The sequence below is a fragment of the Carassius auratus genome, unplaced genomic scaffold (genome assembly GCF_003368295.1).
Source record: "Carassius auratus strain Wakin unplaced genomic scaffold, ASM336829v1 scaf_tig00002331, whole genome shotgun sequence".
NCBI lineage: Eukaryota > Metazoa > Chordata > Actinopteri > Cypriniformes > Cyprinidae > Carassius > Carassius auratus.
The window spans coordinates 72,165-97,170 of NW_020523440.1; the positions used below are offsets into that span (position 1 = coordinate 72,165).

General features: G+C 36.9%; 1 protein-coding gene across 1 annotated transcript in view; it reads right to left on the reverse strand.

The window, feature by feature from the left end:
• Window positions 1-1,126: 1,126 nt before the first annotated feature.
• The window catches only part of LOC113069715 (CUB and sushi domain-containing protein 1-like), a 169,664-nt gene continuing 145,784 nt past the window's right edge, over window positions 1,127-25,006 (reverse strand). Inside the window, exons 51-64 of the mRNA XM_026242837.1 lie at window positions 18,242-18,418; window positions 16,990-17,169; window positions 15,131-15,304; window positions 13,507-13,680; window positions 13,317-13,390; window positions 13,094-13,205; window positions 8,920-9,099; window positions 8,471-8,533; window positions 7,692-7,853; window positions 6,870-6,982; window positions 6,595-6,682; window positions 6,232-6,364; window positions 5,877-5,933; window positions 1,127-1,727 (exon numbers count right to left, since the gene is read on the reverse strand). Coding sequence (XP_026098622.1) covers window positions 1,568-1,727; window positions 5,877-5,933; window positions 6,232-6,364; window positions 6,595-6,682; window positions 6,870-6,982; window positions 7,692-7,853; window positions 8,471-8,533; window positions 8,920-9,099; window positions 13,094-13,205; window positions 13,317-13,390; window positions 13,507-13,680; window positions 15,131-15,304; window positions 16,990-17,169; window positions 18,242-18,418 — 1,847 coding nt within the window. The 3' untranslated portion in view covers window positions 1,127-1,567. The remainder of the gene's footprint in view (window positions 1,728-5,876; window positions 5,934-6,231; window positions 6,365-6,594; window positions 6,683-6,869; window positions 6,983-7,691; window positions 7,854-8,470; window positions 8,534-8,919; window positions 9,100-13,093; window positions 13,206-13,316; window positions 13,391-13,506; window positions 13,681-15,130; window positions 15,305-16,989; window positions 17,170-18,241; window positions 18,419-25,006) is intronic.

Genomic DNA, 25,006 nt, shown 5'->3' on the forward strand with positions numbered 1-25,006 from the left:
TCTTGACTCAATGGAAAACAAAATCTGGTTTTGATTGAAAATACAATCAATGTGAAAATTATATGATATCCGATAGTGAGCCTACAACTATGTCATTGTGCACATTTTATGCTCAAAGCTGTCGATGTGTAGCACGCAAGTGCATATGGTAACATAGCATTGAGAAAACATCAGGCATCATGTTGTTCACGTGGAAAAATGGGAGCACTTACAGTTTTAGCACATGCACTAGAATCAGCGTGTTCATGACATTTAAATCACAGTGAATATGCACCCCAGCAGCCCTACCATCTTCATCTAGGTTAATTTACGAATGATATGGGTCATTGGGAACCGGTGTGGCCTGGTCATGCTTCTGATTCTAATAAGGCAGTGTTTCTTCAAGAGTAAGTTTGATTTTAACCCCACTGATTTTCGTTCTAATGGGCATGAGAGATGCACACTGGTTCAGAAAAAAAAAAAAAAAAAAAAAAAAAAAATCATCAACTTGTGGGCTAAGATAAATCTTGTATAGGCATCCACACAGAGTTGATAAACTCAAAATCTGCGCCATCAAAATACAGTCATGTTCTGAACTAGAGGTATATTTGATACGTAATGAAAGCAAATTGGTGATACGGCAAATTGTGAGTAAAGCTGTTATGATTTCCAACGTAAAAATGAAATGTAATTTGTCAGCATATGCTAGTCCAAGCAAGTGATTGGACACACCATGAAGGAACAGTACAACGTGTGCAATGTGAAGTATGAGGAATGCATTAAAAAGCAACCAAAAATGATTCAATTGTGTCCTTATCACCTTGTAAACATAAACAGAACTTCATTTTAAAAATAAATTCAGTCTCTCTTGATAGGTGTAGCATGACATCATGCTCTCTGTGGATATGGGTTTATGTTAATATACATATGGTCAATAAAACCCTGTATATTATTTTTTGTTTCTTCCAATACATTGATTTAATATCCATTTCATTCTAGTGCAAAATTTGTGCAATAAAGTTTATTCTTTTTTTCAACGCAGCGGTTGAGTTCCATCCTCCATCTGGAGGTGAGTGTTTCTTGTAGCATTTTGTCACCTTCTTGGTGGAGATCTATTAAGTGTGCTAAGCCACAGTAGTCCAGTTGCTTTCTCGTTTTGTGGTTTGTCTTCACTGAAGAAAATACATTGTGTCAACAGCTTTGTAGCTTTCCCAGGAAGTCTTTTAAAGGAGGAATAAAAAAAAAGATAAAAAAAAAAAAAACCTTCATCCTTAAGTGCCATGAACAGTACAGATCCTAGAGAGAATGTTGACCTTAGTTCTGGCTGAACAGGCGTTAAGTGAGCTTCGTTCTTTGAAAAGTATTTTTTCTTTGATGTATTTTGTTGTTGTTGATTTAAGTTTTCTTTCTTTCTTTTTTTTCTTTCTAAAAAAACATAGTCATTGGTTTTGTTTTGTCCATTGTATGCTTGTGACAAAAGTAACATGTAAAGCAAAGTGAAGTCAGTCGTAAAGGAGTATTGGTGTCTGGTACCCACTGCTCCACTGCTTAACCATGAGGCGGGTCGGTCCAGAGCTGATCATGAAGGCTATACTACTGTGCAGACTGTATTGAGGGTCGTATCAAACCTCACAGCTTTAGCCTCTGTTGGTTTCATGTTTGTATCATACATGGGATTTTCAAATGAAGCTTGTCCATTAGTGTTCTCGTGACCTGCATATCCGTTGTACTGAATTTTTGGTCTTGTTCTGGAAAGGTGGAAACACAAAGACAGTCAATGGTAATAGAGAATAGGGACTACTTTCAAAGCCATTTTTACATTTATTACAACACATTCCAGTGTAATTTCCATTATGGAAGAACAACATAAACATTAAACATGTTAGATAAAACTTAAAACAAAAGATCTTGATGTCCTCTTCTAACAATGGGAAGTGACAAATGTGTTAGCCGGGTTAAATTACAAATTTAGGACAAGAAAAAAAAAAAAAAAGAAAAAAAAATATATATTTATATATATATATATATATATACAGTATTGTTCAAAATAATAGCAGTACAATGTGACTAACCAGAATAATCAAGGTTTTTAGTATATTTTTTATTGCTACGTGGCAAACAAGTTACCAGTAGGTTCAGTAGATTGTCAGAAAACAAACAAGACCCAGCATTCATGATATGCACGCTCTTAAGGCTGTGCAATTGGGCAATTAGTTGAAAGGGGTGTGTTCAAAAAAATAGCAGTGTCTACCTTTGACTGTACAAACTCAAAACTATTTTGTACAAACATTTTTTTTTTTCTGGGATTTAGCAATCCTGTGAATCACTAAACTAATATTTAGTTGTATGACCACAGTTTTTTAAAACTGCTTGACATCTGTGTGGCATGGAGTCAACCAACTTGTGGCACCTCTCAGCTGTTATTCCACTCCATGATTCTTTAACAACATTCCACAATTCATTCACATTTCTTGGTTTTGCTTCAGAAACAGCATTTTTGATATCACCCCACAAGTTCTCAATTGGATTAAGGTCTGGAGATTGGGCTGGCCACTCCATAACATTAATTTTGTTGGTTTGGAACCAAGACTTTGCCCGTTTACTAGTGTGTTTTGGGTCATTGTCGTTGAAACAACCATTTCAAGGGCATGTCCTCTTCAGCATAGGGCAACATGACCTCTTCAAGTATTTTAACATATGCAAACTGATCCATGATCCCTGGTATGCGATAAATAGGCCCAACACCATAGTAGGAGAAACATGCCCATATCATGATACTTGCACCTCCATGCTTCACTGTCTTCACTGTGTACTGTGGCTTGAATTCAGAGTTTGGGGGTCGTCTCACAAACTGCCTGTGGCCCTTGGACCCAAAAAGAACAATTTTACTCTCATCAGTCCACAAAATGTTCCTCCATTTCTCTTTAGGCCAGTTGATGTGTTCTTTGGCAAATTGTAACCTCTTCTGCACATGCCTTTTTTTTAACAGAGGGACTTTGCGGGGGATTCTTGAAAATAGATTAGCTTCACACAGACGTTTTCTAACTGTCACAGTACTTACAGGTAACTCCAGACTGTCTTTGATCATCCTGGAGGTGATCATTGGCTGAGCCTTTGCCATTCTGGTTATTCTTCTATCCATTTTGATGGTTGTCTTCCGTTTTCTTCCACGTCTCTCTGGTTTTGCTCTCCATTTTAAGGCATTGGAGATCATTTTAGCTGAACAGCCTATCATTTTTTGCACCTCTTTATAGGTTTTCCCCTCTCTAATCAACTTTTTAATCAAAGTACGCTGTTCTTCTGAACAATGTCTTGAACGACCCATTTTCCTCAGCTTTCAAATGCATGTTCAACAAGTGTTGGCTTCATCCTTAAATAGGGGCCACCTGATTCACACCTGTTTCTTCACAAAATTGATGACCTCAGTGATTGAATGCCACACTGCTATTTTTTTGAACACACCCCTTTCAACTAATTCAACTAATTGCCCAATTGCACAGCCTTAAGAGCGTGCATATCATGAATGCTGGGTCTCATTTGTTTTCTGAGAATCTACTGAACCTACTGGTAACTTGTTTGCCACGTAGCAATAAAAAAAATATACGCAAAACCTTGATTATTCTGGTTAGTCACATTGTACTGCTATTATTTTGAACAATACTGTGTATATATATATATATATATATATATATATATATATATATATTAGGGGTGTAACGGTTCACAAAATTCACGGTTCGGTTCGATACGATACACTGATGTCACGGTTCGGTTCGGTTCGGTTCGATACGTTTTAGATACAGCAAAATGTAAAAACATCTCAACTTTTCAGAATGCCGCAAGCGCACCGCGGGTCATGTGACAAGAACCAACCAATCAGCTTCATCCTTTCCCGTAACAACGTTGAGAGCTCAGCCAAGATGAAGGATCAGCTGATCATAGTTGTATATGGATTGCAATTTTGAAATAAATTTAGTAGCAGAGCTACTGCAAGCGATTTTTAGAGCTGCAAATCCATTTATCCTTCGCTGAAATTTCCGCGTCTCATGGAGAGAGCACGTCATTGTTGCTTAGCAAAGACAGACGCCTCATGAGCGCTTCTGCCCGAGCGCTTTGGAAAGGAAACCACTCTCTTGCCATCACCATTATAGCTTAAAGGGAATCCAAAGTGCACCCAAACACCAGACCTGTTGGTTATTGGAGGATCTTCTCATTTCTAGTCTGTTAAACACATTGGCTATTTTGCAACGAGCCTTCAGCGCGTACTGAGTGAGCGAGCGCCTGCTGAGTAGCCTAACATAAACATATAAGATGGTGTTTTTTTTCTTCTTCGGGAGTGTCAGGGGCGTTGCCTGTTACGTTGTTTGGGTTATTGGGCTACCTTGTTGAACGCATATCATTATATTTCTCTCTCTCTCTTTTTTTTTTTTTTTTTCAAATATAATTAAATACTCCAACGAACCGTTCGGTATACATAATGCGTACCGCGTACCGAACCGAAAGCGTCGTACCGAATGGTTCAATACGAATACGCGTATCGTTACACCCCTAATATATATATATATATATATATATATACAAACCAACTGAATATTTTTCATTCTAAAACAGAAGCTGTTCATCACAAAATTGAAATTTGGGCATTTACCCACTCTTATGTCATTTTTAACCCTATACATTCTTCCAGGAAAACCTAAATGTTAGTATATACTGTATACATAAATGTTAATATTATGTTGAATGTCTGAGCAGCTGTCCTGTTATCCACAGCACTGTGAGAGCATTATAAAAGCAGTCCATATGGCTTGTGTCCTTTATAGAAATATCCTTACTACTTGGAACACTGTATCTCACAATGTATTGTGGTCGACTTGACCTTCTACTTTAGGGATATTTTTTTTTTCGCAACACTGAATGCAAAATAATAAATGCAGTATATTTTTCAAAGAGGATGAGAGGAGGCCCCTTGCTTGATTTTCAAATGTAATGTGATGAGGTCTTGACAAAGAGGTCAGGAGATAATGTGGCATAATACTGCTTGAAACATTTATGGTGAAACAATGCCTATGGAATAATAGCATACTCTGTGGTATATGCTGTATCATTGCCTACTTTTTCCCCAAATAGTACACATTTCAGCACTATGCTGCATTTTAAAGCATTGTTGTGTTTGTCACATGACATATTTTTTTACATTTGATTTAAATTTTGAGTAAAACTCTTGGCTGATCTCATCAAATAATGAGTTAAGAAAAAATATGCTGTAATTATTTTCAATTAATTTAGCATACTGAAATGTGAGATCAAATGGAGTGCATTTTGTATTACCATTCCAAGTGCATTATGCTCTGTTGTAAAATTCATTTTGGCAAATGTATTTGATAATCTAGGTATTCTACTATATGTATGTGTATAGTAGTATGCTATTTTGATCATATCAGATCATATCAGTTTTAAATTTTCTCTCCAACTGGAAACTTTGCTGCTTCTTACCAACAATAATTAAAAAAAAAAAAGGTCACTACTTCATGATCTAAAATCCGGTCAAATTGTAGGGTCCAAATAAATCTAAATAAATAACCTATATCCCACGCCCAGTTCGTATTTCCACTGACTAACAGACACTGACGTGTCACCACATCAGACACAATTCTCATGATATTCCGGTGGCAATTGTACACAAACAGAAATAAACAGGATGTCTTTTAGTTGATCAAATTAGGTTTGACAGAATTTACCTTCTAATATAAGACTACTAGAAGTAATGCAAGTCACTTAATTTCCCATAATTTCTGTGCTCTGCCATGACTCAGACGAGATGAGAAAATAAAATGTAGACAATGAAGGTGAGGTTGTAAAGGGCTCGTTGCCTGTGGCATTAGCTTCCGGTAACTTACCTGGAGACTGCCGGGTCTTTGGGCCTCTCATTGTCATCTGTGCCTTGTGATAGAGCCCTGCCAATTTTTATTTTTTTGATTTTAATATTGGATAACTGTCATGTTTCATGACAACTTTGTCAAACTCTTTTGTGTGCAAAGGAAAACTCCCATGCTGCTTTTTAAACATAGACTTGATTAGAACTCATTGGTATTTTAAGAGATTTTAATTGCTAACTATTTTTAGGCAGATACAATATCAGTCACAATGAATGGCTTGGCAAAGAGTTTCCTATCACTGCAGTGACACAATGCTGATTCACTTTCATTACGGACAAATAACATCAACACACTAGACAAAGTCAGTTCCTCTTACCTGTGTTTGTAGAGGTAAAAGGCAAACCCTGATAAAATAAGAGCAAAAAAGGGCACTAGAATGGCAGCTGCCACAGAACTGCTGTTTGTGCTGTAGTAAGGATTAGATGGATCCATATCTGTGGTAATAAGACCTGACGGAGAATTCAGAGTAAAAAATGTGAAATTACGACCTGCCTGATTCAGAATCATAAATTAAATAATTACAAAATCTATAACCATTATCAATTCTAATACTAATTAATGTACTAACATATATATATATATATATATATATATATATATATATATATATATATATATATATATATATACACACACACACACACACACACACACACACACACAGTATTTATCAATCTACCTTGTCTTGTTAGCTGAAACTTCCCAAAATCCTTGCTGTGAATGTGCCCTTGGTAAACAAACATTTTTTTCTCAGTTTCTGTGGTAACCTGTAGAAAAAAATAAATTATATATATATATATATATATATATATATATATATATATATATATATATATATATATATATATATATATATATATATATATATATATGCAATTCAAATTTAGGAAATCACATAACCGTTTAAAATATAATGGTTTATTAACTTATTATTACCACTTTTGTAATACTCACATATCCATCCATTGCCCAGTTATCATTTTTGAATTTGCTAAAATATTGTTCTGTTGGGCCTCTTATCTGGTAAACTTTTAATAAAAGATGATTTTCTTCTTTCTTGTAAGTACCTGCAAGAAGAAGAAGAAGAAGAAGAAGAAGAAGAAGAAGAAGAAGAAGAAGAAGAAACCTTATAAGGAAAAGTAAGGTAAGGTAAACTAAAATAACCAACAATTTCCATTATCTACATTTCTTTCAGAAACCTGCTGTCTGTTTATTTTTGGTGTAGGACTAGGGCAAAGAAAGATGTGGAAATCATCCATAGCAATATAGCCTTTTCAGTTCAAGTAAGAAATCGGATGTAATCTCAGCACTGAAGAAATAAGATGCAATGCTAATTCCATTATTCCATATCATTCCATAATCCATCTCCCATCAAAGTAAGAAAATCCTTCTCTTTCAGCATGTTTAATATGTAAGAACAGACTCCTAAAATGTTCAAGGAAGATAACAGTTGGATCAATGGAAAGTCATCTTGTTACCGCAGCAGCTGACCACATTTCAGTTCACTTTTTTTTATACTCATCCACAAATAACTTGGTTTCTATGTTGTCACTATCAACACTCCTTGATAACATTCTATGTTTCTTACTGTGATCAAGTGTAACCTAAAAGTAGTCATGCCCACTGATATAAGTGGAATATATTTACAGGTATAAAAAGTATAGCAAAATTTCTACCGACTGACAGATGTTTAGTCATACAATATATCCATCACCCAGCCCTAGAGTCTTCAGTGAACATGGTGTCTTCAAAACCTAGCAGAAAACTCGAACTTACCAGAGAGTTTGATGTGCACCCCACTCTGCTCCAGAAGAGTGACGTTGACCCGGCTGGTGGTGGCATTGAATGCATTGACTGTTACTGAGGCAGCCTGTCTCTTTCCCAGATACTCATAGAATCCAGCCCACCCAGAGTTTAAAGAGAACACGTCTGCAGGAACTAAACAACACATACAGAAAACATTTCTACATATGTGTAACACGTGGAAATGTATGAACATAACTGCTAAGGCAACAATATATATATATATATATATATATATATATATATATATATATATATATATATATATATATAAAGAAAGACTTTTCTTTCCTTCAATGATGAAACATTAATTGTATGTTGTTAAACAAATGCATAAAAATGTAGACACTTTATGTTTGGTGTTTAGATATTAGTGGAACAAGAATGTGATGAACATCATACTGGTAAATGAGCTGATTTAATTGACTTAAAAAAAATAAAAAATAAAAATAAAAATAAATAGTACTAGCAGCACTGAATGGAATTGCAAAAACAATATTTAAACATGCTTCCCAAACAATACAACACCTACAAATTTGATTTGTCAAATCATCATATTTTAACACCAAAAAAAATAATAATCACACTTCACCTTTATATTTGTTACTCTGACATTTACTTTTTTTTTTTCTTAAAAATGCAACATGACATGCCCATTATTTCCAATGACCACAGTTCAACTTCATGTAGGCCAAGTTTATTTTGATGACTGCAATATGGATCATATAAGGGGAACTTAAAAGGTTTTATACCACGAATCTTGTTTTTCTGCAGGTCTGGATCCTCATTTGATTTGCTGTTTATTTTGGGTCCAACTAGAAAATAGAGCAAATAATTGATCATGTGACATTTGTGGATAAAACCTGTACAGTGGTAATGACAGTTAATCAAAGTTTCTTGCTGTAATTTTTCTGAGAATGAGTCACTGCTACAACAGTTTGACAGACATGAAAATCTTACATACTGTACATTTATAAATGGAGGCACTACTATCATGTCTATATATTTAATCTTAAATTGTACAAATATTGTAACACAGTAGTTTAGGGATCAATTCTCACTATGAACTTGCATTTACATTACTAGCATATTGGCTGTTTTTAGCATTTATAAAGCAATTATTAATGCTTTATCCCACATGAATATATTTTACATCCCTTAAACCTACTCCATGCCTAAATTAGCCCTGATATTTCAGTACCTTTGCAGACTGGAGGTTTGCCTGACCACCTCCCATCTGCTTTGCAGGTCCTGTGCTCTGATCCTCCAGATAAGTAGAAACCATCTTGGCATGTATACATGAGTGTGTAACCTAGAGTAGGCAGGTCTATAGCCTTTACGTCTACATGAGATGGGGTCTCAGGCTGTCTACAGGCATGTGCTGAAAATGAAAGAGAAAGAAACAATAAGTGATGTTCCAACTGATAAACCATATTGGAGCCAGTATTTCTTCCAATGGGCAATTCCATAAACCAAAGTATTTTGGTGATTCCGAGGAAATGAGCCTAATGGTCAGACTTAAGTACCACTTTCATGCCATCTTTCTTTCTTTCTTTTAATATGTTAATTTTTTGGGATTCACATTTTGATAGTCCACTTAAAACATCATTCTACTACCTTTAAGTAACTTTGTAATGGCATGCCAACTAACTCTTATTATTAATTTGCAATTACATGTTGTAAATTGTTAGCAAATATTAAGAAGAGAGTCTTGAAATATGGTTGAGAAGTTAGTAGGTAGAATGTCTCAAATGGAGCATCAAAATAAAGTCTTCATATGTTCTATAGGAAAGACATAATAAGACCCCATCATAATTGTATTAATTTTACTTTCACATATATACCTAGAACCTGAGAAATTGTTTAAATTGCTTGTCTTGCATCTGTATCTATTTGTTTAGTGTTATGTTCAGTAATGTTTCTGTAATGTGTATATAGCTGTAAATAAGATATATGTAGTTTATGTGTCCTAATATCAGTAGTGATCTCATAATATGTCCACCTTAGTTCAAATAAGCCACACTCACACACACACACACACACACATATATATATGTGTGTGTGTGTGGCTTATTTGAACTAAGGTGGACATATTATGAGATCACTACTGATATTAGGACACATTAATAAGCCACACACACACACACACACACATATATATATATATATATGTGTGTGTGTGTGTGTGTGTGTGTGGCTTATTTGAACTAAGGTGGACATATTATGAGATCGCTACTGATATTAGGACACATAAACTACATATACCTTATTTACAGCTTAAATTCTAGATAATGATTTCATGTATTTTTTTGTTTATTTCATTAATTTGATAACACAAATAAAATAACATATACGTGGTGCAGAAGTCACATTTATTTTTTATGCCGTAAATTTTATGACTCCTCATAGATCCATTGCAAGGGTTACACATCACCTCCATGATGATCTATTAGTTACTTGTTACTTGACGTCCAGGAACTCCAGCAAAAATATAGGCCCACGACATAAAAAAAAATACAGTTGTATATTTCATTGTACACATGGGGTACTTTTTATTCCTGTGTTCACCAAACCCATCTTAAGTGTTTGCTGCTTAAAAGCTCTTTTTTAGTTTCATCTGACCATACAAGCCAGTCCCATTTGAAGTTGCAGTAATGTCTGATAACTGAATATGCTGGATTTTTTTGGATGAACTTGGAAAAATTTTCTTGAAACCCTCCCAAACAACATGTGGTGATGTAGGTACTGTTTGAAATTTTTTTAAAGGTTTTCTGACCCACTATGAGACTCAACTATTTTCTGGAGTTCTCCAGCTGTGGAATTGGAAATTCTTAATTATTGCCACTTAATTATTGCCACTATAGTGGAAATGTGAATTTTCATTGCTCTAGCTCTTTTCTTAAAGCCACTTCACCAATTTGTGAGGCTCAATTTTCTTTTGCTGCACATCAGAAATATATTCTTAGTTTTTTCTCATTGTGATGGATGATTAAAGGCATTTGGGCTTTGTTTTCCCTCCTATTTATATTTCATAGAAACAGGAAACCATGGCTGGATAAGTTCATGTTCATAATCACCATGGAGTGCTCAAAATTTTTAATATGAATGAGAATAAACTTCAGAAATATTTTGCTCAAAATAATTTCTAGGGGTGCCAATAATTGTCTCCAACGTATTTTTTGAAAAACATTAATTTCATTATGATATTTCCCCCATGATATTTTCAGATTTTTGTGATTTTTTTATTTATTTTTTATTTGTTTTTATTAAAAGATCAAAAGGATTAACAGTTCAGTTTCTCATCCCCCTTCTGTGATCACAACTTCCAAATGTGCCAATATTTTTGGCCATGACTGTATAATAGTTTTATCATTTGAGCCAGCGTTGTTGTTTGAAATGTATATCTGAGCATTGAATTTTCAACAAAGTTACAGTTATAGGGTTTCATATAAAAAAATATATTATTGGTATCAGCTGCTTCTGACGACAGGAAATTGATAATCTGTAATACATTTAAAAATTCTGACTAGAGCATCCCTTAAAATCCCTGCAATAAAAGCTGTATCAGAAATATTTCGAGTGGAGTCTCAGCTTCATACTTAAGAACAGTTGAGATAAAGCCACACCCCTGACAGAAACATTCTGGGACATGACTTGAGTGCTCCCATTTTCCATAATATATGAGCCATGTCCTCACACCTCACCTTTTGTCAACTCAATTCTCACAGCCTCTCAGCTTCTGACAGTTTGACTGCTTTACACAGGCAAGATGCCCTAAGGATTTGGTGGGGCGCTCTGTCAAAGTGGTTCACGTATCTCAAATTTATGTACAAGCTGTTTAGACTCAGCTGACTTTAATTATTTTGGCCACATTTGTTTCTCTTCCAGGAATCATTTCAATATAAAAGAATCACAACGTGGAATTCACACATACAGCTTTAGATCATCACTGGGACAGTGGCAAGGATCAAGTGCATGACACTGCTCAGAGAACTTCTATCAAAAAGTAGATTTGCAAGAGCAAACTTCTCTCAGCTAAGCTGTCAGCATCTTTAACATTAGCACCCTCAGCCTTCCTAACTCTGAAATAATCTGTACTTCTTCAAACAATACCCTTCTGCAGTAATTTCCTGTGTAAAGATCTCTCTCTCTCTCTCTCTCTCGGTCTCACTATCCTCACCTACTTTGTTTTCCTGATAGTACATCATCAATCACACATCTTGTTTCTGATTTAACGCTATGGCTGTGTTCCTAAACCTAAGGAACTGACTTGCTTTCAGACACCTACACGAGAATCTTCTTTTTGAGGCAGTATGCTCAGTGAAATGGAACCTCATAAGTGCCCTACTTTGGTAGCAAATAGTGTTCTTCACATAGCAAATATCATATCTCACTCCCAACTGATTTCAATAGAGTTTGCTGTTAGCATGTTGCTAAGCTAAAACTTCAGCTTTTAGACTAGATTTTCTGGGCGCTAACAGTAAATGGAGATGGCATGACAATAGAGGACTGAAAGCAGAGGCCAATATATGCTTTGTGAGATGATCGCGACCTGATAGATGCATTGCATATGAGATATTTAAAGAGATATTTGAGATACATTGCATAAGAGATATTTAAAAGTTTGGAATAAACCTGAAGCAACTCCAAGTCAATCAGTGCAAAACGTGTTTTGACTGGAAATGATGACAACAGCAATATATATTTAGTAAGGTCCAATTCTCATTGTTAACTAACTACTAACTATGACTTTTGCCTCAGTAAACTCCTAATTTGCTACTTACTAATAGTTAGTAAGGTAGTTGTTAAGTTTAGGAATGGTGTATGATTAAGGGATCTACAATATGTTCACCCAGAATAAGGCATTAATATGTGCTTTATAAGTACTTATAAACAGCTGATAGGCTAGTATTATGCAAGCTAGTTAATAGTGAGAATTGTTCCTTAAAATAAAGTTCTAGCAAAACTATCATAGTGTGTGGGCGGTAAAATGATACGTAGATACACTCAATGTGGAAAATCTTCTATTTATAATCAGTTTTTTATTTTTAGAATTTTTTTTAATATCTAAGAGTCTTATATCTTCCCCAACTTGGTTTGATTTTATTATTAATATATATTATATATATATATATATATATATATATATATATATATATATATATATATATATATATATATATATATATATATTTTTTTTTTTTTTTTTTTTTTTTTTACATTGTCCTCTGTGCAATGGATACAAGCAAAGTTAATTTAGAATTTGGCCTAAAGAAGGTTTCTCAGAATAGCTTTCATGCTCAAGGCACTAAGATGCTGCCAGCATGGGCAGCTCACTAGCTTTTGGAACACAATCTGTATATATTGATGCTTACCAACACACTCTGGTTGTATCCCACTCCATGTTAAATTTTCTAAACACGTTCTTGTTGTTGAGCCGAGGATGTGATAGTTTTTCCGACATCTGAAGAAAACTTTACTTCCAACCTGAAAAAAGAGAATTACATTATTGGGACTGAAACCCTGAAACCAAAGAAACAAAAGCTGTTATTTACTCAACTAAAGGACAGGAAATTATTGAATGTCATTTGTTCTCACCTCAAATCCCTGAGCCTGGACTGGAATTCCGTATGCTGGGGTTCCGGGATCCTTACATGCATTGTTGGTTGGATCTATAAACAGACATTCACATATTTTAGAAGAATGTATTTAAATATATAAATCAATATTTATGTATCACATGGCAGTGGAATTGCATTGCTTTTATTCAAGGTAAATAGTGGATCACCAATGCATGAAGGCTGTATTCCACTCCATGAACCGTCCGCCTCACAAACTCTTCTTGAGGAGCCCACCAGCAGGAATGGAGGTCTGCAGTAGAATGACACCTCGGATTTGTAGGTGAACTGCCGGCCCTCTATGAAGCCCTCTGCAGGAGTGCCTGGATCTCCACATAACATGGCTGTAAAGGAATTATATATATATATATGGGTGTGTGTGTGTGTGTGTGTACCACCATTATGCCTATGGGATGTCCTCACTTTTCACAGAAATCAAACATGAGTGTGTGTGTGTGCGTGTGTGTGTGTGTGTGTGTGTGTGTGTGTGTGTGTGTATACAGTATATGCAGTAGACTGTCATTAAAACAAGATAGTCAAGCATTGGAAATGCAAAGGAATAATAAAAACCCTCAGAAATTGATTAGACTGATTTGTTTGATCAAGTGTGCTGTCAAATGATCAGATCAAACGGATTCATTTGTTTGCTATGATTGTCTATGAAGATATGTTTTCAGTGGACTTCAACAATCTGCTTTGCTTGAGAAAACATGAAAATATAGTTACAATTTATCTTTTTTCCCCCCATTTGATTTAATCAATTATTTAATTTAATTATTTTTGTATCAAATACATGTACAATGTGATATTTATTCTGCATGAGCATATTTTACATCCCTAATCCTACCCAATACCTAAATTACTGTAACAATTTCCTTACTAACTGTCAATAAGCAGCAAATTAGGAACTTATTGAGGCAAAAGTCCTAGTTAATGGACTTTTCTAAATTTAGTTTAGATGATCAAAGGTATTGATCGACAAGTTTGATTTCAACAAGTTTCAAAGCAGCATACAAAACCACTTCTGGAGAAAACAAGCATTTGTGTCTTTTGCCTCCAAACTTTACTTACTGAGATATACGCAGTCTTCCTGACATCTTCTCCATCAGACAACTAGCCCTGCTCTTTTTCATATAATAATACTTCTTGGTGTGTGTACTTACAATAAGGTTTCTTTTTTCTGTCACTTTTAACAAGGATTTTTGTTGTAACATTGTGTCAAAGGCTTTCAATAAAAGCTAGAAGGATTTAACAGTGATTCTCTGCATGCACCTCGTACTTCTCACGCTGCATGCTGGAAAGCCAGGCTACTTGAGGGATCCATTTGTGATGTGTTGACACTTGTATTGAAAATGTCAAAACTGGTTTTGTGATGTGGTGTAGCTGCATTTCACACAATTTCAGTCAAGCCATGGACCTTCCATCATAGTGACACAATACTCTAAAGACAACAACAGTCGCCACAGAAAATATCAACTTTTGGCCCATATGTGGATTTACAGCTGGGCGCTATGATGGTATGAATGGTGTGATGGCAGAAAAATGTCAAGATGGTAGAGATCTTGCTATATTATTAATACTGAAGAATATGTGTTTAGGTGGTTATTAGTTATTTTATTATTTTTATTTTTTCTTAAATGTTAGAGCATACTACAGAAAGTGTTAGCTTAGCACAAAACAGACTGTACTTTTATCCTCACAGGATCATTATCATCCGTATATGCTGGATCTTTTCATGGATGTGTTAATGGAGTTTAATTTTGTTTTCTGTCAATGGAACATAACAGTACTTACGCAGACACTGAGGGATTTCGCCACGCCATATGCCGTTCCCTTCACATGTGGCTATTCCAGGAGAGGACAACTGGTATCCTTCAAAGCAGCTGTAGGTAACACTTGAACCCCACTGCAGGTCTGAGCCCTCCACTCGCCCATTGGGTATAGCTGGTGGCTGGCCACACATGATGACTGAAAAACACCACCACAAAAGTATTCAGTATTTAATAATTGGCCCCCTTTTTTTCATTGAGTGGAACTGGGATAGTCCAATGATCACTGGATAGAGTCCTGTAATTGAAATTGCATTGCAATTTAAATAAATTTAACACTCTCACAGCTAAAGATTTTCATTAATCCAAGTTTTGTAAGAAAACACATAATTAAATTAATAATTTGACTAATTATGTCAAAATTTACTCAGTGACACTGTACGTAGAATACATCTTTAACTGATTGCACATATTTTTAATACCATCAAAAAAGAAAAGAAAAAAAGAAACGACATTGAAACACATTTTAGGGTAAAAGTATTGCATTCAGATAACCTTTAAAAAATAAATACTAACATCAAAATTTGACATAAATTAACGCATTATGGAAATGGACTTTCACCATTGTCAACTGATGCTTTACACCATTTTTTATTACTTATTTATTTATTTATTTATTTATTGACATTAACTAAATGTTACAATAAAATCTATAAGAATGCATTAACTGAATATTTTTGTTGCTGCAACTGAACACCATGCCTTGTACATTTTGCACTGTTATTGATCACCTTTTTGCCATCATGAAGGGTCCTTAGGTGAAATTAATTTGTTTATAAATGCTGTGTGACTAATCATTATGCTATAATAAGAAAAGTGTTTTTACATAGCACATCACACTGCAGGATGTGTCTGAAAATATTTCATCTCAACTACACATATATAAATTAAATACAAACCTCTATAGGTGGCTTTTTAAACATTGGTTATCAATATAAAGTAATGTTTCTGGAAATACCCCATGTCATGTAGCATTAAAACCTACACCTACCTTTATTTAGATATTATTTAGACTGTCCTATATTCAAATTCAAATTCCATATTCTGTTTGCTACCTCAGTTCAAACTAAAGGAATGGATCTGAAATGCATTTTAAAAGGAATTCTGAACAGCCGACAGCTCTGATTTCATCACCATCATTATTACTGACGGAAGATGTGTGCAAACCCAGCACCTCCTCCTTTCACTTGTTTAGATGCAGAAAAGGGAGATCTGAAAGAAGAGTATGCTAACAAGGGGATTAGAGTTATTTATTTTCTTTCCTTGATCATTACGTTCCATTTGCTAATGGGAGGAAGTGTATTGCTTATGGGAGGAAACGATGACTTAATGGGATTACGTACTAAAATCGCTCTGAATATTAAACATCTATCACATTTCTTCCTGCATCAGAAAAAAAATAAAAAAAATAAAAATAAAAATAAAATAATATATATATATATATATATATATATATATATATATATATATATATATATATATATATATATATATATATGATATTTTCTAGAACCGATCGTGAGGAGGCTGAGCTGTCTGCATTGCACCACTTGCTAATTTCATTTTGACATCTGATAACATAGATCCTACACATTTCATGGCAACATCTCCTTGGAGTTCATAAGTGAATAATCTCACTTTGCCAGGCAAGTCAAAAAAAAAAAAAAAACAAAGATCAAAAACATCTGAAAGGCTTTTGAAGTTGCGAAGAACTCCACAATATTAGTATATATTTTAAAAGCTCTCGTGATGCTGTTTGCAGAGTGACAGGAAATTCTGCCCTCTCTGCCTTCACAGAGAGAACCGTGTATGTTTGTAAGTTACCTCTGCAGCTTGGTTTGGTCTGATTCCAAGTGCCATCTTTGCTGCAGCGTAGAGTAGATGAACCAGGGGGTTCCATCACATACCCAGGGTTACAGCGAAAGTGGATGGTTTTGTTAAATATGAACTCATTTCCAATGTAAATTCCATTGGCAATTGGACCAGGATCCCCACAGCTGATAACTGCAAAGAGAGAGGACAAGCTAGACTCAAACATTTTCAACATTCTTTATTAAGTCATAGAGATTGCACAAGGACATTTAATAATAATAATTATTATTTCTGTTCACATCAAACTGCACTCCCTACAACTTCATATGAATTTTCATCTGTTAGTCCCTACTGTGTAGACAGAGTATTTGGATGTAAATGGATATGGAAAATAAATATATACATAAATTAATATTAAAGAATAAATCATTAAATGTGAAAAAATGGGTCTGAATACTTTCTGTATGCACCTTATATTTAAAATATTGGGTCTTTTGGGCTACATTTGGTTTCACATTATTTTCACCTTCACGTGGGACCAACAATGCTCACAATTCACATTTATTTTAAGCACTTTATTTTACATTTCTCATTAAAAAATTCATGATCAGAGTAGTCAGTTCTGTCCATCTTTTGCTTAGATAACACCACCACATGTCTTTGTAAAAGCTAATGAGTATAATTTGAGAATGTCTCAAAGACCATTTTGTACTTCAGTGGAATCAAAAACAGCTGACCTTTAATAGAAAAAAATAAAATAAAATAAATAAATAATAATAATTTTTATTTTATGACCTAGAATATTCTAACTTGTCTTTGTTTTTATTTGATCTCTTTTATCCAGGCTAAATACATTTCTATATCCCAGATTTTCAATGTGGTATCAGATTTTGGACCCCACTGTATATTTTCCCATTACAGGCTATTAAACAAAACCTATATCACACAGCTTAAACTGCTGAACTTTATGGAGAGATGACGATTCTTCCTGTTGTCGCCCCCTTTTTTTTAACTTAAGAAGAGAAACTTTGTTAACATGTTCAATCTGTGTTAACATTGATGGATCACGTGACTTGTGACAGAACTCATCAGTTATTAGTGCACTTAGTGCAACCCCTGAAGCACACAGGGTACATTACATAAGCAATGCCTGTGTAATTACAAAAGCAGGGTAAAAAAATAATAATAATAATAATAAAAAAATAAAAAAATAAATTAAAAAAAACATTTGTTAATCACAAAGAGTAAAAGTTGCTGTTCTGACCGATGCAATCTGGTGCTGAGCCGGTCCAGGTGCCATTGGTGGTGCAATGGCGAGTGGTGAGGCCCGTTGTCTTGTACCCCTCCCAGCAGGCGTACGTCACCGAGCTAGGAAACAGCATACCATCACTGAAAATGATCCTGGCATAGGCCGGCGTTCCAGGATTTCCACAGGATACAGCTGGGAAGGCAATCAAAGACCCAAAGAAGTTAAAAGAGAGAATGTGAGCCCTTTGGGATTGAAAACAGCAGTCGCAAGAGAAGAGCGTCTGTGAAACATATCTAAGGGCTAGCACATCATGCAAAACACTTGAAATTAGACCACAATCACAGTGTTTTACAGCCTGCAGAGTGTTGTAGGCAAGGTAGACAAACTTCCATTTCCAATTAGCTTTTAACAAGTTTTTTTTTCTCTCTTTTTCCTCATACTTTGAAGTGTCGTTTTCAGATAAGGGCAGTAAAGATGATACGCGCCAATGTGGTTAATTAGAGTTTGAATTCTAATAGCACAGAGATGCGTGACAGCCTTTAATTGGTCGTGTGTCCCTACGACAGCACTTTTCTTAATTATGACGACTCATGTGCAACAGCCAATATTTAAATTGTACATTTTGACTGTTTTTTAAAAAGAAAGAACAAGGAATTTCATGCAAAGTAATTTTCTATTGTGAAATTATTTTTAACAGGATCTTTTAAATAAACAGTACAGGAAACCGGAGCCTAGAGTGTTGCTAGAAAGGTAGATCAAATTAGTTCCAACTTTAATTATTTTCTTTGCTAGTACTTTCAAATAACAATAGAGTTCAGATTTATTAGAATCTGAAAACATGCACAGAGATGCACGGTAACTACCTGCAATTGGTCAGGTGTCCCTATGACACAGCTTTCAATAATGATTTCTAAATTATGATGAACAATGTGCAAAAGAAAATTAGATTTAAATGACTTGTTTCCATTTCTATTAAAGAAACAATAATTTAAGGGTGTTTTTATGCCCCAAGAGCATATTGAATATCAATTAGTTGTTGGTTAAGTTACAGTTAAGAAATCATTATTAAACCTCTATAATTGCATTTGGAGTTTCATCATCTCTAGGTTATTTACATCAGCAGAACAGTTGTTTAAATAGTTGGTGACATAGAGGACTCACTTAATCTTTATTCAACATTTTGTAGCTGTAATTTGGCCCTCATATCCTCTTGGATTAAATAATATAAAATGTAAGTAAATAGAGAAATACTGGACCAATTAAGATTTAATGGGATCCCAATACAGGGCTGCTGTAAACAGATACAGCTCCCAATTTTAAAGGGGTCATATGATGCGATTTAAAATTTTTCTTTCTCTTTGGAGTGTTACAAGCTCTTGGTGCATAAAGAAAATCTGTAAAGCTGCAAAGACTAAAGTCTCAAATCCAAAAGATGTTCTTTATAAAAGTTAACAGTCAACCCCTCCCCTCTAAAATGGCTCGTTCTAACACACCCTCACATCTCTACGTCATTATGTGGAAAGATTTGCATAACGCCGCCCAAATGTTCACGCAAAGAAAGGAGGAGTAACTTTTATTCTCTCTGTTGCCACCGCTGAAATGTAATGGAACATCGTTGTGAAAGCGAAAAAACGTGTTTGGCCTTCGAAAAGAGGACACAACTAGAACTCAGTGGTTAAGTTTTATTTAAAAACTGTTCCAGAACAGTCCAAACCAAATATTCAGATCAATGCTTTGCATTTTATGGATGTGGACTAGCCTGCAACACATCTGTGGCACAATGGCTGTTTCTATAAAGCGGGGCATTTCAAACGTTGCAAGGACAGTCTGGAACTTCTGACTCACAGATTGTAAGTAAGTTATTTATATTTCATTAATTTGGCACTGATAATTCAAACGCAGTTTCAATGTGCTCGAAACAGTTTTGAGCACTGTAGAGTAGGTTTGTTTGTTGTTTCTAAGATCATGCAGACATGGTTTCATGTTTACGCAGCGCGATATGCAACGCAACGCAACATGTAAAAAGGCAATATAAGTAATTATGTCCCAAATGGTTCCAATAAAAACCTGGTTTGTAATGTTTTTTGTTTTTTTTTGACTCGTCTAGTGATGTCCGGATCTAGTGATATCCATGTCACGGTTCATGGGTCAGTGCGCTTATTTTGTGTCTCTGTCTGATTGTGTCTGTCTGCAACAGCTGCGTTAATGAGCACCAGCTGTAGCTCATTTGCGCTGCCTTTAAGTTTGGCTTGCTTCCTGTTCATGTTGCAGGTTCGTTGATATCTCGTCTGTCTCTCTTGTCTTGTTGTGCTCCTGTTCCTCGAGTTGGCATTCTCTGGATCTTATTCCTCGCCCGCCTGAGATTCCTATGCTGGTTTTGAGTTACTGCAGCTTGAGTGGTCTGGACGTGATTCATCTGGGGTTATGCCATCGTCTTCCTATGTTCTCATTGCTGACTATCTGAGCTACAAAAAAAAAACATTTTTACCTTGCACTTGGATCTCGTGACTCGATCATTGTGACAGAGCAAACCAACCAAAATGGAACCAGCGAGCTTGGCAGAACTACAAGACTTTTAAACCAGTGGTAACTCTCGCAGAGGAGTGGCTACGGGTCGTGCTGTCCAAGTCCTGGTCACTCACGGAACTTACCACTCAGTTTCAGCGCTTCAAGTTAGAGACCGTTTCTTCTCAGCAACCACCTGCGTCTAATCCACCAGCTGCCGTGGATCAAAATATCCGCTCTCCTGAGCCTCACCAGCTTTTTATTCCGGGGAGCCCCAGTTGTGTCACTAATTTTTTGCTAAATGCTCCCTCTATATTTATTTTCAACCGTCATCGTTTCCCACCAAGGAGTCTAAGATAGCGTTCATTATAACTCTGCTCACAGGACGAGCGGCTCGCTGGGGAACCACTGTGTGGGAACAGAGACTTTCGTGCTGTGGCTTCTTTCAAGTGTTTTCAGAGGAGTAGAAGAAGATATTTGATCGCGCTGCTTATGGCAGAGAGGCAGCTAGACTTCTCGTGGAGCTGCAACAAGGGGATCACACCGTAGCCGATTATTCTATCGAATTTCATACTTTAGCTGCAGAGTGTGGCTGGAATTCTGAAGCACAGTAGGACCTGTTGTTACACAGACTTTCGGACACCATCAAGGATGAGATTTATTCCTCGGATTTACCCATGAGGGTGGATAAACTCATTGAGCTGGCTATTCGTGTGGATGCCAGAGTAAGGAGGCGTGTCCAACAGAAGACACTACGGAGAATCCCTGACGTCACTCATCATAGCAACATGTCATCAGTCTCTGAGGAGAGGGAGTTCCCTTTCCCTGATCCCCAACCCATGCAGATGGGCAGATCTTGCCTATCGCAGCAGGAGAAGCAGAGATACAGAGAGAAAGGATTATGCTTGTACTGTGGAGCCGGGGGTCACGTCGTTCAGCAATGTCCAGTAAAAGCCGGTGCCCGCCAGTAGGTAAGAGGTTACTGACGGTGAAGCAACTCTCAAAAAATCTCTCTTTCTGTCACGTCACTACCGGTAATGCTGACACTTCATTCATTAACTTTTGATTGCGAGGCTTTGGTGGATTTGGGGGCAGGGGGTAATTTTCTAGACATTAATGTGGCTAAAAGACTTAAGATACCCATGGTGGAACTTTCTCAGCCCATCTCTGCGGTGGCTCTTAATGGTCAGCCATTACCCTCCGTCACACATTCCAAGGTCGCCATTAAACTCTGGACAACCCACTGAGGACATTGACTTTCTGTTCACTGACACTCCTGCTGCTCCTGTGGTTTTGGGGCATCCCTGGCTGGTGCTCCATAATCCCCACATAAACTGGGGAAAAAATTCTGTCTTGTCCTGGAATGAATATTGTTATACATCATGTATGTTGTCTACATGTTCCCCTGTCTTGTTCTGTGTTTCAGGATGATCACACTGACTTGTCTAATGTGCCACGTGAGTACCCCGACCTGAAGAGAGTGTTCAGTAAGTCTCGGGCTGCTTCTCTACCTCCACATCATCCCTATGACTGTGCTATGGAGTTATTGTCAGGTACGTCTCCGCCTAAAGGCAAATTATATTTGCTTTCCAATCCGGAGAGGGAGGTCATGGAGAAATATATTTCTCATTCTCTTGCAGCCAAGATCATCCACCCCATTCCTCTCCATCGGGTGCGGGATTTTTTTGTATGAAAAAGACTGCTCTCTTCAGGAATAAAAAATAGAAAAAAATACAAATAGGTGTGTAAGGAAAGACAATATACAAATTGACAATGTATGGCAGGTATGTTACAATGAGCATTTATGCATGTACATGTATATTATGTGCAAAAAATTTAAGTATACGCTAAGTATGTTTGTTAGATAAATACGTGTATGTGTTTATAAATATAAATATAAATAGTGTAGTGTGTTCCACAGTTATTATCAGCTGTTCATAAAATGGATTGGCTGAGGGAAGAAACTTTTCCTGTGTCTGGTCGTTCTGGTGCTCAGAGCTCTGTAGAGTCGACCAGATGGCAACAGTTCAAAGAGGGAGTGTGCTGGATGGGAGGGGTCCAGAGTTATTTTGACAGCCCTTTTTTCTCACTCTGGATAAGTACAGTTCTTGAATAGATGGGAGAGTTGAACCTATGATTCGCTCAGCAGTCCGGACTACCCTTTGTAGTCTTCTGAGGTCCGATTTAGAAGCTGAGCTGAACCAGACAGTTACTGAAGTGCAGAGGATGGATTTGATGATGGTGGAGTAGAACTGTTTCAGCAGCTCCTGTGGCAGGTTAAACTTCCTCAGCTGGCGGAGAATGTACAACCTCTGCTGGGCCTTTTTCACAATGGAGTCAATGTGAATGTCCCACTTCAGGTTTTGAGAGATAGTGGTTACCAGGAATCTGAATGACTCCACTGCAGTCACATTGCTGTTCATGATGGTGAGTGGGGGGAGTGCAGGGAGGTTTCTCCTGAAGTCCACGATCATCTCCGCTGTTTTGAGCATGTTAAGCTCCAGGTTGTTGAGAGTGCACCAGACAGCCAGCTCTTTTACCTCCTGTCTGTAAGCAGACTCGTCACCGTCCTGAATGAGGCCGATGAGTGTGGTGTCGTCTGCAAACTTCAGGAGCTTGACAGAAGGGTCCTTGGAATGTTCAATCGATAGTGTACAGGGAGAAGAGCAGTGGGGAGAGAACACAGACCTGGGGAGCTCCGGTGCTGATTGCACGGGTGCTGGATGTGTATTTACCCAGCCTCACTAGCTGCTGCCTGTCTGTCAGGAAGCTGTTGATCCACTGACAGATGGACGTGGGCATGGAGAGCTGAGTTAGTTTGGGCAGGAGGAGGTTTGGAATGATCGTGTTAAAGGCCGAGCTGAAGTCCACAAACAGGATCCTCATATAAGTCCCCGGTTTGTCTAGGTGTTGCAGAACATAATGCAGTCCGATGTTTACTGCATCAACCACAGACCTGTTTGCTATGTAGGCAAACTGAATAGGATCTAGCAAGGGTCCAGTGATGTCTTTCAGGTGGGCCAGCACCAGTTTTTCAAATGACTTCATGACTACAGACGTTAGAGCCACAGGCCTGTAGTCATTAGCCGCATTTCCACTGTCGGGCCAGTGCGAGCCAGGGCTTAAAGCGTGCCGGGCGGGGCAAATAGACTCGGGCCAGTAGCACCAAGGCCAGAATAGCACAGGGTTTCCATAGTGGAGCCTGAAGCTCCGCTGCGCGTTACTAAAAGACGCCCTTTACACACCTCTCAGAACAACATCATGCAACCTCATCATTTCACCAACAAAGATAAGTTATCAGAAAACTAAGAAATAAGTCACTGGAACATTGCGATCACACATGAACATGATAAAAGTGGCCATTTGTTTGCATGCTTTGTTATATATTCAAATTCAAAAGCATCGATGTTTTAACTATAGAATACATGATACATTGATCATATTGATATTTATAAGCGATGTAAAAGACTATGCACGCTAAACATTAGTAAACATGGTAAATATGACCGCTTGGATAAACCTCAGCTTCTTATTCTCTATCACAAATGTGTATTTATTAAGTAATGCCTAGCGTGCATATTTCAGCCTTGTATGGTGATTATAATCCACATTGGATCAAGTTATTTCAAAAACTCGCTGCTGACTGAAAGAGAGTTTTGAGCTCGACTTATTTAAAAAAAGTGTTGAATGCTGGTGTTAAAGCTGTTATCTTTCTGAAATGATCCGCACTGACGCTCTCTAGATGCTCTCTAGAGTCCCGGGCAGGCAGGAATTGTGGGTGGGGGGAGTACATGTACAGTTCTCTCTCCACCTTCAATACCACGACTTAGGTGCCCTTGAGCAAGGCATCGAACCCCCAACTGCTCCCCGGGCGCCGCAGCATAAATGGCTGCCCACTGCTCCGGGTGTGTGTTCACAGTGTGTGTGTGTGTGTGTTCACTGCTCTGTGTGTGTGCACTTCGGATGGGTTAAATGCAGAGCACAAATTCTGAGTATGGGTCACCATACTTGGCTGAATGTAACGTCACTTTCACTTTCACTTTCAAATCGAACTGAATCATTTGAAATGGTTTGCATCTCCAGTATGGACTAACCCACAAATTGCTTAAGTTATTTGGTTTATAAACATGCCTTACACTCCCTCTGATGCGAAATGAAACCAACAGGGGAAGGGCTAAGAGGTAGAATTGGGATTGGTCCTTAGTCTCATGCTGCTGGCCTGGGAGATGGCATACTGTATGTTAAGGCACGTAACATTTCCATCACATGCTTTAG